Here is a 14,283-nt window from a genome sequence, read left to right on the forward strand (position 1 = left end):
GGGTCTTGGGAAGACAGAGGCGGTGCAAAGGAGGAGGAGGAGGAGGAGGAGGAGGAGAAGAAGAAGGAGGGTGGGGAAGCATGCACACACCGCCTCCCCTTCCATCGCGCACAGTTCATTCTGCAAAGCAAAGGAAACTGTGCAAGGGGGACAGGAAGCGCGCACCTAAGATTGAGAAATTGTTTTGCAAGGCTGCTTGGAGGCGAAGGGGGAGGTGGGGCAGCCATCTCAGAAATGGATTTTGCAAGGAGCTGAGCTCTTTGCATCGCGCTCCTAGGCTGCTGCTTCTTGCCCTTCCCTCCTTCAGCCCCGCTCTCGATTCCCCCTTTGGGCAGCAGCACGTGCTGAAAGGGCCCTCCGAAGAGGTGAGTGCCGGGCGGGGTGGTTGATTTGGGAAAACGAGACTATGTGGTGCTGGCAAGCCGGACTCCTGGGTTCCATGGGAAAGGATGAAGCGGGTTTTAGTGGCTCACCAGTATGGGGCCTAAGGCTAGGAGCCAGGGCTCCAGGGTTCCCTAGATCGGTGTCAAACATAGATGGGGCAATTTTATTTTTTGCTCAGGCGTAAGATCTAGATGGGGAACAGATGACTTACCCAGGAGTATAGCGGGGATAAATAGGAGCCAGCACGTCTTGGTGCTCTATTTTCAGGTATTATACAGTGTAGTTATAGCCTTAATCACCCACCCGGGATGTGCAGCGCCAGTCTCCCTGAACCCTGCTTTTTGATAGATCTCTTCCTCACATTGCATTCAGTGTCCCCCCCCCCCATTTTAATCTGGTATGTGCATGCAACACCTACCTGAGGAATGATGCTGCCACTTATTTTCCCCTCTAGTTTCCCAGAGGATTAAAAAAAATATTCTTCCTTACATTCCTCATCAGATGAAAAACCCCACAAAAATATTTCCTGCTACCAAGGATTTCCCCCCTTTCATTTTGCGGTTGGTGGAGCCCTGGAAGTTGACGAGTCGTTGTGTTTTGCTCCTAAGCAGGCAAATGATTAGCTCTTACCTGTAACCCCAGATTTACTGGGGTTGTTTAGTGCTGTTAATTGGGGGAATGGATTCTGCACATACTCAGAGGTGCTAAATTTAGGGCTGAATATTCTTCTTGCTCTACTACAGGAATTCCGCTGAAGCTTTTCCACTTTGGGTATTCTAACCCAGCCAACCTGGGTCCCTTCAGATGTTTGGGACTTCAGCTCCCATCTGATGGATGGAGAGCGGGCAAGGAAGTATTTGGCAAAGGTTAAAGGAGCATTGCCATCATGTTTTCTAGAAAGTCTTCCAAGCACAATTATAGCTGCACACAAGGGAGAAATTAAGTAGGTGGCATTTCTTTTCCCAATGGGAAAAAAATGGCTCAAGTTGTGCTTTGTTAAGAAATGAACAAATGCAACTACAACATCCCTGGCATGTGGGCCTCTGCTGAAGCACCTCCAGCCTGCTCCACTGCCCAACAGCTGATACTGTCAGGAAGTTCCTCTTAATATTTATCTGCTTCCCTGCAGATTTGGATAGTCTTGCCCCCTGGAGCAACAGGTAACAATTCTGCCCTGTCTTCTGCATGCCAGCCCTTCCATATATGTGAAGACTGCTTGCTTAATCTTATATTCTCTAGGTTAAACCTCTCCGGCTCTGTTGTCCCATCTTATTAAAACAAAAATTAAAACCTGTAGCTCCACTCCAAATTCTTCAGACGTTTAAGAAACTAGTAATTTCATATCAGATTTTTGCTTTAGGCAAGTTCCTTAGGCAACTCTAACTCAGAGTTGTTTTCCTTTTCCTTTTAGCCCTTGTTAACTGTTTTTATTCCTGCCTCCCATAATGTGCACTTCCCTCTGCACCATCAAGTCTCTCTGAACGGAGCACCTTCTCACCTGTAGCAGGGCATGTCAAGACGTCTGTTCACTCCCTCTCAAAGGATCATGGGAACTGTAGTTTAACACAGAGCTACAATTCCCAGCAACCTTAACAAACTACAGGTCCTGGGACTTTTCAATGTATGGAGCCTTAGATTCCATCACCCTCTTCAGTGTCTCTTCAGCTTAATTTCTTATCTACTTCCTATTTTCCTGTCCTTCGCATAACACTCCTGTCTATATACCTCCATCTGTTCCTCACACAGAAAACCACCCAACTTTCCAGGATTGTCTGCACTTTCTTCACCTAGCAGGGCTTCCTGCACCCTCTACACCCACTTTAGTCCATGTCTTTGCTCTCAGCAACAATACCCTTGCCTACTTCAACAGCACACAAGGCTTTCCCTCACCCAGCAACTCATGTCAATGAAGGAGCCTTTGATCGAGGTGGGCCACGAAGCTGCAAATTTGCGGGGGAATTGGAGTCAGCCCCAGCATTTACCTCTGAATCCAGCAAAGGGGAGGAGATGTGTAGACATTGCGATTCTCTCATCCCTACGTAGGATGGGCTTGGGTGGACATTAGCTGTTCCTCCAAAGGTTTGGGTAAAAGTTGCAAGTAATGAGTATTTGGAATTCTCCCTCTACCCAAGGGATGCCAGGCAAAGTGGAATGGGCTGCAGTTGGCCTACAAAACTATGCATGGTACAAGCCTGCTGCAAACTCTCGTCTAGTGATTCACTGGAGGGGAAGAGTGTGTGTGTGTGTGTGTGCGTGCGTGCGCTTTCTGTGTGCGTCTCGCTGGACTTCTTAGATAGACACTTGCTTTTAATCTAGCTGAAGGATTCCTATTTAAATATAGAAAGCATGGGGTGGAGGAGAGATGCGAGGGATTACAGGGAGACAAGGACATCAGCACAGAGGAACGGGGAGAAAGTGGCGGGGGTGGAGTGTGTGGAAACTGGTCTGGGTGTGTTCAGCTACAGTCATCCCCAGCGGGGACAGGAGGAAAGGGGGGTTGCCTTGCAATCTGTCTTTGTAAATGAAGCTTGGAATGTGGAAGGCTGGGAGCAAGGTAGAAAGAGAGCACCTGTACTTTTCAGAGTTGCACAAAATTCATTTTTTCCTCTTCCCTCCCTGTCCCTTTCCCCTTGTGTGTCGTGTCCCCCCCCCCCATATTATTATTGTAAGCCTGCAGATAGGGATTGTCTTGTTTTAATTGACTGTCCATAAGCCACTCTGGGAGCCTTTTGGGCTGAAGAGTGGGGTACAAATACAATCAAATCAATCAATAAAAAGAGGAGGGGGGTTTCCTCACCCAGCGTGCCTTCTTGTTTTGTTCTGTGCAACTCTGAAAGGTGTGGTAGCCTGCAGCTGACAGTTCTTTCTGTGTGTGAGCATGAGACTCCTAATCTCGGTGTTGTGGGTTTGAGCCCCACGTTGGGCAACAAGATCCCTGCATTGCAGGGGGTTGGACTAGATGACCCTCGTGGTCCCTTCTAACTCTACAAGCCTATGATTCTATTACTTGCTCCACTCTCCTTCTTAGAAGAAAGCGAAGAGACCTGGCTCATACCCTTGACCCCTGTTTGGTCCCCACAAGCTGCCCCACCTTTCAGTAGCCTGCACAATCCATAGGGAAGATGCTTAAGAAAAAGCAGATTTGTGACCTTTTAACACACGTAACATCCTAAGGCCCCATCTGCATGATATGTATGATATCGCTTTAAATGAATATTGTAGAAGTAGCCATAGAATGGTATAAAGCTGGACTACTCCATCTGGGGTGCTTTGAGTGGGGATTCCAATCCCAAAATAGAGTTGCCAACTTTCTCCCCCTGGCAGTGCTCGTCTGTACCTTTAACAAAGGGATGGGGAGCCTGTGGTCCCCCAGATGTTGATGGACTACAACTCTAGGAACTCCTAGCCACTAGCTACATTGGCTAGGAATTGTATTTCAACAACATGTGGAGGGCCACATGTTTCCCACCTAGCAGGCAGAAGTTGAACAGGTGGTGCCTTTCCTGCCACAGAGATGAAGTGATAGAATAAGCATGTTATATTTCTGCTGGCTGGACATCAGGCAAGGGTGGCTAGCCTGCAGTTCTTTAGGTATTGCTGGACTACAACTCCCAGCATCCCTGACTATTGTTTATGGTGGTTGGGGCTGATGGGAATTGCAGTCTCAACACCTGGAAGGCCACAATTTACTCCTGTGTTAAAGGCATAGGAATGCTGTTCAGGGGAGGACCATGATTAGGGGTGATGAGTTGCATTCCAGTAATTCCACAAGCTCCCCATCCCTACCATAAGATTTGCAGAAGTACAAAAAAAACACACCTTCAAATAAGAGTCCCTAAGATCCTTTCTGGAAACAGGGGATAAAAGAAATTGGGGACATTATTAGGGAAACTGTGATCCTAGACACTAAATATTTTTTATTATAATTGTTTGAAAGGGGTAATGCTTCTCTTGCTGAGAAGGTTTACTTGCTGGTTGCAACCAGACGGATCATCTCACAAGGCTAGAGGGAAACGTCATATGTTTCTTCAGATGGATGGTATTCAGAAATGCTTTCTATTGGTGTCTCACAAAAACTTAACACATTACTTAAGACTTCTTTGAAGCCAAGTTGCACCAGAGGACTTTGCAGCAGTTTATAATCTGTATAAACAAACCACCACATCCAACTATTAATCCTTCTACGTTTGAGGTTATTTGGTGGAATTTGCAAACTTTCATCATTCGTTTCCGTAAGTTTGTCTTTCCAACAACCTGAAACTTGGGTGGGAATGGAATGGAGCAGTGTTCTTCAACCTTGTGTCCCCATTTGTTGTTGGACTACAACTCCCATCATCCCTGCCCCTTGGCTAAGCTGACTGGGGATGATGGGAGTTGAATGTCAACAATATCTGGAAGGCGACTGAGCACTGAGGAGAAGCCTTCCGCACAGGCAAGATCCATGCCAGGTCTCATCCTGTCATGACTGGTAGCCATTGACTAATACAGTGAGAGCCATCATGGTGTAACGGTTAGAGTGCTGGATTAGGAACTGGCAAACCCAGGGTTTGAATCCCCATGCAGCCATGAAGCTCCCTGGGTGAGCTTGTGCTAGTCCTGTTTCTCAGAGTTGTCGTGAGGATAAGACGAGGAGAGGAGAACCATGTAAACTGCCTTGAGCTCCTTGGAACAAAAGGTGGTCTATAAATGTAATAAATAATACATCCGCCCTCTCTGAATTCACTTTCTTCCCTAAATTGCATAAATTAATCAGGCATTGTGTGTGAAGAAGTCCTGTCTTTCCTTTGTCCTGAATATATTGCTCATCCGTTTCATTGGGTGACTATCCCCTCCCTCCCAGTCCCACCCCCACCCAAGTAGTAGCATGCTGCAAGATTATTGCTTTACGCCACCATCCCTTAGGTTTTCTCTCCTTTGATACCAGAATCCAGGTGCCTTGACAACCTTGCTTTTACCTTTCTGGTATAATATTAATATGCAGCCCCAGGCATCTGGGCCACTTCCTTCAAAGATACTCACCCTACCTCAAACCAGCTGCTGGACCAGTAGCACAGCCTTCTCCCTGGTTCTTTCCAGTATTCCCAGCATTAATCTCTCCAAACCATTCTGCACAGCCTGTTCTGACTCTCTGCATCTCTTGCCAGCCACAATGTCACCCGATGAAGTCATCTACTTGGCAGTCCTTCTCGTTTCCATCCCCATCGGCTTCCTCTTCAAGAAAGGGGGTGAGTGCTAAATCTGGGTGGCCAAAGTGAGTTGGAGGAGATGACGTCGTGTCTAGGGGGGGGGCACAACTGTTTCAGAGTCAGATTTAAGCAACCCAGCATTGCCCAAGGACTCCTAAGGCCCTGAGATGAAGTTCTTTCTTTTGATATGTTGCATTTATATAGCTGTCCATCTATGCAGCGGTGGTCTATGTGTGTGTTTTTAATGAAGCGATACAGAAATCTTGCTAATTCCCCAGGTAGCAGGCAAACAAAACAGACAAAATCAATTCTCCAAAATACAAAATATCATGATTAGAAGTCAACAGTAAAAGGCCATAAAGCATACCAGAGCAAATGAAGCAGCTCAGATTTAAAACACAATTTAAAAGCCTGGCTGAGTAAGAAAATATGTTCACCTGGTGCTGAGCAGACCACAGAGAAGACTCCAGGAGAGCCTTTTTGGGGAGCACATATTGCAAGGTCAGAGTGGCACTACCAAAAATACCCTCTCCTTGGTAGGGACACCTGTCGCTAGACTTATGAAAGGGATCTTAAGGTCCCAAGCTGTTTTGGGCTCTATAGATTAAAACCAGCACTTTAAACTGGGTCTGTAAATGGACTGGGAGGCAGTTAGCTGACAAAGTCCTGTCATAATAAGATAAAAATGCCCAGTTGCGGAGAATTCAGTATTCTGCTCAGTGTGGATTTTACTATTCTGTAATGACAGGAGAATCTGCAGCCTTAGTAGAATTTTGTGCACCTTTAAAAGGTACAAGAGTCTGCACTGGTTGCTAGTATGTTTCTGCTCTGAATTCAAGCCTTTATCAGTAACACATAAAGGTGTTGAATGTTATTCATTGAGGGTGTAGTATTCTCCAGCCCAGGGTCCTTGGATTAAGGGCGGGCTATAAACTTATAAAAAAGATAAAATAATTAATAAGAATGGAATATTCCATTTGGGGTTTTTTTCTGGAGCTGAAGGATTGCCGGGGGGAGTGCAAACAAGAAATGGGGACTCCAAAAAGCTGCCTTATTCGAGATAAAACTATTTCTCCCTTTAGTTTAATGTTCTCCTTAGGAGCAGCTCTCAGTGGTCTTGGGCAGAAGTCTTTTCCATCACTTATTATCTGATCTTGAACAGGAAGTACTGTAATGGGAATTGACTGAATGGTTGTGCTGGGGGGGTGTCCTGTGCATGTAAATATTTTGCTTTACCACCAAGGTCTAATCTCTCTTTCCCTGCATTCTCCTTTGTTGAACTGACTTGCAATCCCTAACTCCTGAACTCACTGGGTTGGATCTGTTCACAATAGGGGAATTTTTTCCATCTGCTTATTCCCCACAGACCTGAGGATCAAGCAGTTTGGAGGGGCAGCTGCGGGGCTCGTGCTCACGCTGGCCACCTGCCACATCCACACCCTCCACTCACTTATCACCATCTTGGGGACGTGGCTGATAATCAACATCTCACCAAGGTAAAGGAGGAAGCTGGGAGGTGGTGGAATGGGAAACACCGGGGGGGGGGGGTATGCTTGTAGTTCTGTGTGGCGGGCCAGGAGGCCTAGTAAGATGAATCAAGACACCTTGCAAACGTGGTTTGGTTATTTGCAGGTGGCTACAGTTTAGCAGGCAAGGTTGAGATTGCGGGAATCGGATCTCCCAGAATTTCTACCTCTGAGGTTTGAAAAGTTGAAATAATGGGGGGCTTAAGAGCAGGGCAGATAAGCCAGTGGTCCTCCAGAGGTTGGGCTACCACTGGCTATGCTGGCTAGGACGGATAGAAGTGGCAGTTGATTAGCACATAGAAGGCCACAGACATATGCCAGGTTTAGAGAAAAGAAGGTTTTGTCCCTTTTGACAATGAGACATAGAGCCAGGACCCTCAAAATGGGACAGACATCTACCAGATTATTACTTTACTGTCATTATTGTTGCTATATTTATTACCTGCCCTTCAGCCTAAAGTCACAGGGCAGGTTACAAGAATTTTAACTTCAACATTAAAAACACACAGTTTGAAAAAAAATACAGTCTGGGGAAAGAAATAGGGCAGGTCTTGAAAATGTATATCTTCAGTAAATTTACAACATTAGGATATTGGTCAGTGAGAATGGAACAGCCAGAGTAGAGTGTGTGTGGGGTGTGGATATTATTATTATTATTATTATTATTATTATTATTATTATTATTATTATTATTATTACCCTAGTGTTGCAGGATGGATTACAACAACAAAAGCACAGTGTTAAAAATATACACCTCAAATGTCAAAAGCCAAGGTAAAGAGGTGTATCTTTAGCATTTGCCGAAAGCTGCATAAAGAAGATGCCAGACACACCTCTACAGAGAACAATTCATTAAAGAATAATGAATAGTTCATTAATATTTACAGCCTTTTATCTGTTTCTCCCCTCTCACACACCAGGGCCTGTCACTACCTGACACTTGGCTGGACCTTTTCCTACCTGCTCTTTTTCCGCACAATCGCCTACTTTGGCTTCCCAGAGCCAACACCTTTCACCAATGCCGTGCAGCTCTTACTCACTCTCAAGGTAAGAGGGGCTGCGCTTTGGACGGGGGTGTGGGGAAGGGGCTCCCTAGGAAGCTCATTTCCCATGATGCCTTAATCTGTGTCTCCCAGATGGTGAGCTTAGCCAACGAAGTACAAGAACTCACTTGGGCGAAGAAACAGGATGTGACATCATTTGCCAAGAGTCCACTGATTGGCGTGATCCCTAAAATGCCCGGACTGGTGGAGATACTGTGCTACAGTTATTGCTATGTTGGGCTCATGACAGGTACCTGAGTTACCTAACAGAAAGCAGTAGTCAAACTGGGTAGGGTGAAATATGTGTACAGCACCAAATTCTAGAGATGGGTTTGTCATGGTTACCACAGCTTTAATCTGTATCCCTTCACCAAAATATGAAAATTGATGACAGGAGACAGAGGGCCTGGGGGTTCCCATTTTCTGTTTCAGTTTTCTTTTGAAGAGAGAGCAAGATAAGAGATAAGAACAGAAAGTCCAAAGAACCAAGCATATTTCACCTTTGCCTGTTGTTCTAATCGTCACAGCTGCTGACTTTTGGTTTTTTGTTTTGTGGCATGATTGTGTGTGCGTGTGTGTATCCGTAGTAGCACCAGCATGCCTCTGACCCTTGGTGTTTATGGAAATAATATGCCTTTCTTCCTCTCTCCATTCATTATCTTTGTGTGTCTTTCCAGTTCATGTGTGGTAACGTTGATTGTTCTTTCCTTTTCTGCTTTGTGAGAACAGCACGAAAATATCCCAACGCTACTTCTGCGACAGATAATGAGGGCTTGGAATGAACGCTGAGATCCTGCAGGTTCTGCTTATGGCACCAGATCCCGTGAGAAGACATAGGGCTAGGCTACAGGGCGCATCAGACTCTTACCCAGCACCCAAGCTACACATCCTCTTAAGACTGAAGTTATTAAGATGTGTGGTTGCATGAGAGGCTTTTGTGTGTCTTGGTTTTTCTGAGGAACAATTCATTTCTGTCTGCTCGTTGATCTCAATTTCTTTTTTCTTTTCTTTTCTTTTGCACCTAGGCCCGTTTTTTCGCTACCGCACTTACCACGATTGGCTGAACCAGCCTAACTCCACAATCATCCCTAGCTGGAAACCGCTGCTTTCGAGAATGAAAATGATCCCCATCTTTGGGGTCTTTTTCCTGGTGGCATCTCACTTCTTCCCCCTCCAATATGTCCGGAGCGACGCCTTCTACGAACAGGGACTTCTGTTCCGAATCTTCTACATGATACCCATCTTCTTCGTCTTCCGCATGCGCTTCTATGTCGCCTGGCTCTGCGCTGAATGCGCCTGCATTTCTGCTGCCTTCGGTGCCTATCCAACCACCGCCAAATCACGGTCAGGCGGTGGGCCCACTGTGGAATATGTGCCGATCAGCAGGTTAGTCAAGGAGATGTTCCCTGTCTGCAGTAGAAGATGGGCTAGATTTAGAGAATGGCATGGAACTGTCCTGCCCCCAGAAGGCAAGGTGTCATATTCTGACACATATACAGTCTTCAAGGGTAGCCCAATGTAGAGAGCACTGCAGTAGTCAATTCATGAGGGCGTTAAGATGTTCTTGTTTTGTTCACATTTCTAAAGCAACTCAGATGAAGGGGGAGCGTCCAGCATCACCTATGATTATGAGACAATCAAGAACATTGATCCACATGGCACTGACTTCTGTGTCAAGGTGAAGGATGGCATGCGCTACTGGAACATGACTGTCCAATGGTGGTTGGCGCAGTACATTTACAAAAGCGCACCCGTCCGGTCCTATGTCTTAAGGTGAGCAAAGCAGTACCATTGGGGGGTATGGGGGAGATAGCCTGTTGGGGTGGATTGGTGTGAAGGTGGACTCTGAGGTTCTGAGATCAATTGCAGGGAAGGTTCTTCTGGGAACAGCCAGTAAAGAGGATTCTGGGATACGTGGTTGGTTGATTTGAAGACAGGTAGAGTAGAGAAATGCAAGCATGAGGGGGAGTAGCAGAAATATGCAGGTGAGTTAGGTGAGCAGTAGTGAGTAAAGAACTAAATGTTGAGCCAAAAATATTATTGCAACCTTGGATGGTGCAGTGGAACATTCTGGAATACAGTGGTACCTCGGGTTACATATGCTTCAGGTTACATAAGCTTCATGTTACAGACTCCTCTAACCCAGAACCCCATTAGCTAATGTGGTGCTTCAGGTTAAGAACAGTTTCAGGTTAAGTACGGACCTCCAGAATGAATTAAGTACTTAACCCGAGGTACCACTGTACAGTGGTACCTCTGGTTGCGAACAGGATCTGTTCTGGAGGTCTGGCTGTATCCCAGAGTTTTTGCAACTGGAGAGACCGCTTCTGTGCATGCACACACGGCGGTAGAACGCTTCTGCTCATGCGCAAGCGGCGAAACACTTGCGGGCTTGCCGCTTTCGGAACCTGAAGTTTACGTTACCCGAGGGTAACATAACGCGAAGTTCCACTGTAGATGGAAAAAGCAAGGCAGTTGGCATGAAAGACTATGGAATGGTGGGAGTTGGTATATTCCCCCCCCCCACCTGCTTCAGTCATCACCTGAGTCCCTCCAAGAGTTGCCCTCAAGGGCTTAAGGGCCCAGTCACAAGTCTTTCCCCCATGTTGTCAACCTAAGAGGGCAGGGCTGTGGATGCAGCAGGGTCCAAACGAACCAAGGTTCAGTGCAGAGACTCCATCTAGGTCCAAACATGAACCAGGGACAAACTCAGGCATGTCCCAGATCAGCATCACATGGAGTCCAATTAAAGTACAGCACGGCAAAGCAGTGCTCACACATTAGAAGTTTATGAAATTATGCATGGCATGGAGAAAATGGATAGAGAAATGTTTTTCTTTCATGACATTGAAATCATGGATGCCCAACGAAGCTGAATGTTGGAAGATTCAGGACAGGTAAAGAAAGTCCTTGTTCACACAATGCATTATCCCACAGGAGGTAGGAACAGCCAGCAACTTAGATGGCTTTAAAAGAAGATTAGACAGATTCATGGAGGTTAAGTGCCTACTGTCCACAATGGCTATTCCTCCACAGTTGGAGGCAGTAATGCTTCAAAACAGCAGTTGCTTGAAACCACAGGAGGGGAGGGGATATTCTTATAGCAAAGCAAGGAAGCTAGAATCAGTGCCGTGAGCCAGAGACTTGTGCCGTTTCCAGCAGCTGGAAGATTCAAGAGGGAGGCCTTATATACTCTGGCCTCCTAAACCACACTCCTGAACAGCAGTTGGCATTGAAGGGCCTAAGCATTGACTTCAGGGGGCCCTGCCAGTTCCTCAAGGTCCTCAGTCTGCTTCATCCTCTGCAGGTCTGCATAACATGACTTAAGGATGTGAGGCTGGTGTCAAGTAGCTATAGTGTTTTTGTTTTTGTGATGCCTATCCTGAGGAATTCCTTGTAAGTGAGGTCCATCGGGCTCCATCACTATATTTTGTCAGGCGATTGGTGAAAACCTGGCTTTTAGAAAAGGCCATTGGGTTAATTGTGTCATCTTGCTGACTCAGTCCTATGTTTCAGAATAGAAAATTTTTTTAAAAAAGTATCAGACATAGTATTGTTACTGTTCTTGGCAGAGTATGAATAGCTGGTTGGCTGTGGGCCAAGAGAGGAAGAGCTGACAGAAGTGTAGGATATCAGCAACTTGGTTGTAGATAAGCTGAACTAGGAAGGCAACAAAATGTAAAGGGAAGCTTGGCTTGAGAGCTGCAGCGAAGGATTCTGGGATTGACTTGACCAATGTGTAACAACAGCAATGGAGGAGTCAAGGACTGATAAGTAGGGAAGTGTGAGGAGAAATGGTGAAGGGTTCTGGGATATGTGCTGGAATTGGCCTGAGGGGAGGATTCTTGGACTGAGAAGGCTCTCTTTCTTCCTAGGAGCGCCTGGACCATGCTCATCTCTGCATACTGGCATGGGATTCACCCTGGCTACTACCTCAGCTTCCTTACCATCCCACTCTGCCTAGCAGCTGAGGGGGCGATGGAGAGCGGTTTCTTGAGGCACCTGACCCCCGCCGGCCGTCTCTATGGCGACTGGGTGCAGTGGTTCCTGAAGATGAGGGCCTACGACTACATGTGCATGGGCTTTGTGCTGCTCACCTTCGAGGACACAGTCCGCTACTGGAGCTCCATCTATTATTGCATCCACTTGGGGGCATTGGCCATCTTCCTGCTGGGGAAAGGGCTGGGGCTCCAGAGAGGGCGAGCCTCCCAGAAGGACAAAGATGGTGCTTTGGAGAAACCCCAGCGGCAGGAGTGATGCGGCTGAGGCAAGGCCGGCATAAGCCCGCAACGTGGAGTGCTGCCAAAGGCCCTGGAGGCTGAGGGAGCAGATGGGACTCAAGATAAGACTTGTTTTTTTAACGTGTGTTTCATCGTTGAAACCATCGTTGAGGATCCGACTATAAGGAACCAGGAGTTGAGTCTCGAAAACTCAGCTCCTCACTTGTTCTCATACCTGAGGACTTAGGAATACCATAACCCAGTGCCACCTCACTAGGCACCAGTGTTTCCCTGGGGCGTGTGTGGGGAGGGAACTCCCAGAAATCTTATCTTCTAACACCTTTGACTATTAGATTTTCCTACTGGCTTTTGTTCACCTTCCAAGAAAGGTCAGAAGTCCTGGCTCCTAGCATCTCTCCAGAACTTGCTTCCTCTTTCTTTTCTATTTTTTTTTAAACCCCAAACACACAGGAAGAGAAACTGGGACTTTGCAAGAATGAGCAGGGCTCCATTCCTATCCTCATTCCCATCCGTTCCCAGCTCTCACCTTGGAAGTGGGGGTTTACTGCCACAATTGTACCCTTTAAAGTGTATGTGGCAGGTGGAAGAGAATATTGCAGATTTGCTTCTGGGTAGTAGGTAATCTGAGGATACTAAGGTAAAAACACCGGCTCCCTCGGCCTGAAAGCAAGATGAGGGCTGCAACCCCATAGTCACCTTTGGCAGGACTTAACTGTCCAGGGGTCCTTTACCTTTACCTTTTACTAAGGTAAATAAAAGCCCCAACTTCCTTCAGGGAACTCTGCAAAAACCTGTGAGGCTGTGATTTCCACCACCCCCACTCCCGAAAGAAAACAGGCGTGTGATTCTTGGAGGTGTAAGGACACCTCTGGGTTGAGGAGTTTAGCTCGGTAAGGCTAATGCTTTAAGTACTGTGGAATGGGAGAAGCCGAAACTAAAAAGCAAGATGAAATTTTGCACGCCACGTCAACAACATTTAAAAATGTATCAGTGGTGATCTTCAGTTATAGGGAGCTGGTTCAAGTGGCAGCAAATTTAAGCTTGTGGCTTGCAGAATTTGCTTTAGGACACACAAATTCTTGTCTCATGGTTCTAAAACCTTTTTATGTATGTTGGGTTGGGAGCCCTGTGGGTTTTACACTGCAGAACCCATGACTTAACTGTATTTTTTGCCTGCCGCATGGATTACGTCTTTGCGTTCTGAAGAAAGTAAGGTATAAAACAGCTCATCTCTATAAACATTGTGATCCAGGTCTGATGCAGCTTTATTGGAAGCCTGAATGTGAAATAAAAACCTTTTTTTATATATATAAAAAAAGAACCATCTCTTATTTATTCAGCTCCTTGCTTATCCTCCAGAGGGCAGTAAATGACAATCCCCAAGCCTTGAAAATAGTGTTCTCTTTATTGCTGTTGCAAATAATTGGATTTCAGCAGTTCCCAGCATAGAAATAATTGCCACATGTAATTTGAAAGTGGACTTCTATTAACTGCAAGAATCCTTCCCTGGACATATAAAGCAATTCTATGACTTCTACAGCAGTTAACACTGCGACTGAGGAGGAGGAAGCTGGCAGACAATACTATCCCCTGTATTGGGCTGTAAGTAAGAAGGCAGGCAGGTGGGGCTCAGGGAAGACTGAAGATGGTGTAGCAGTGCCCCATTTGCTCTAATGGTCCAGCCTTCGCTGCAGCCAGATCTCACTTTTTATATGCATAAGCAGCAGTAATCCCAGAATCCTTTGCTGCTTCGCCTTTCCAGTTCAAATCGGCTCGTCGCAAGTCTTACTGTTCAACCAAATCCCCACAAACTTCTATCAGTATCAGAAGCCTCTGCAGCTTAACCTTTTCCATGTCAGACGATGATGCCATGTGGATCTGTGTGCTGTTTTAAAGGACCTTT

At 46.3% G+C, this 14,283-nt stretch overlaps 1 protein-coding gene and 1 long non-coding RNA gene across 2 annotated transcripts; one reads left to right on the forward strand and one right to left on the reverse strand.

Annotated features, from left to right (window-relative positions):
• The first annotated feature begins 64 nt into the window (after positions 1-64).
• Positions 65-13,686, forward strand: MBOAT7 (membrane bound acylglycerophosphatidylinositol O-acyltransferase MBOAT7). The gene is made up of 8 exons (XM_081167139.1): positions 65-365; positions 5,529-5,609; positions 6,937-7,066; positions 8,017-8,143; positions 8,233-8,389; positions 9,165-9,525; positions 9,727-9,912; positions 12,015-13,686. Exons 2-8 carry the CDS (start codon positions 5,534-5,536, stop codon positions 12,394-12,396), a joined length of 1,419 nt encoding a protein of 472 aa, XP_081023265.1. The 5' UTR covers positions 65-365; positions 5,529-5,533; the 3' UTR covers positions 12,397-13,686.
• On the reverse strand, positions 3,080-5,402 carry LOC308571569. The gene is made up of 2 exons (XR_014001528.1): positions 5,026-5,402; positions 3,080-4,986 (listed from the first exon to the last, which is right to left on the reverse strand). It is a non-coding gene; the product is annotated as an uncharacterized lncRNA (long non-coding RNA).
• Positions 13,687-14,283: the final 597 nt, after the last annotated feature.

Source organism: Podarcis bocagei, assembly GCF_964188305.1.
Source record: "Podarcis bocagei genome assembly, chromosome: 13".
NCBI classification, from domain to species: Eukaryota; Metazoa; Chordata; class Lepidosauria; order Squamata; family Lacertidae; genus Podarcis; species Podarcis bocagei.

What these genes read in the sequence shown, in the direction of transcription:
- MBOAT7 (XM_081167139.1), top strand. Translation starts at nt 5,534, where the DNA reads ATGTCACCCGATGAAGTCATCTACTTGGCAGTCCTTCTCGTTTCCATC. An exon ending in CTTCCTCTTCAAGAAAGGGG is followed by an intron (nt 5,610 to 6,936) that starts GTGAGTGCTAAA and finishes TATTCCCCACAG; the next exon opens with ACCTGAGGATCAAGCAGTTT. An exon ending in ATAATCAACATCTCACCAAG is followed by an intron (nt 7,067 to 8,016) that starts GTAAAGGAGGAA and finishes CTCACACACCAG; the next exon opens with GGCCTGTCACTACCTGACAC.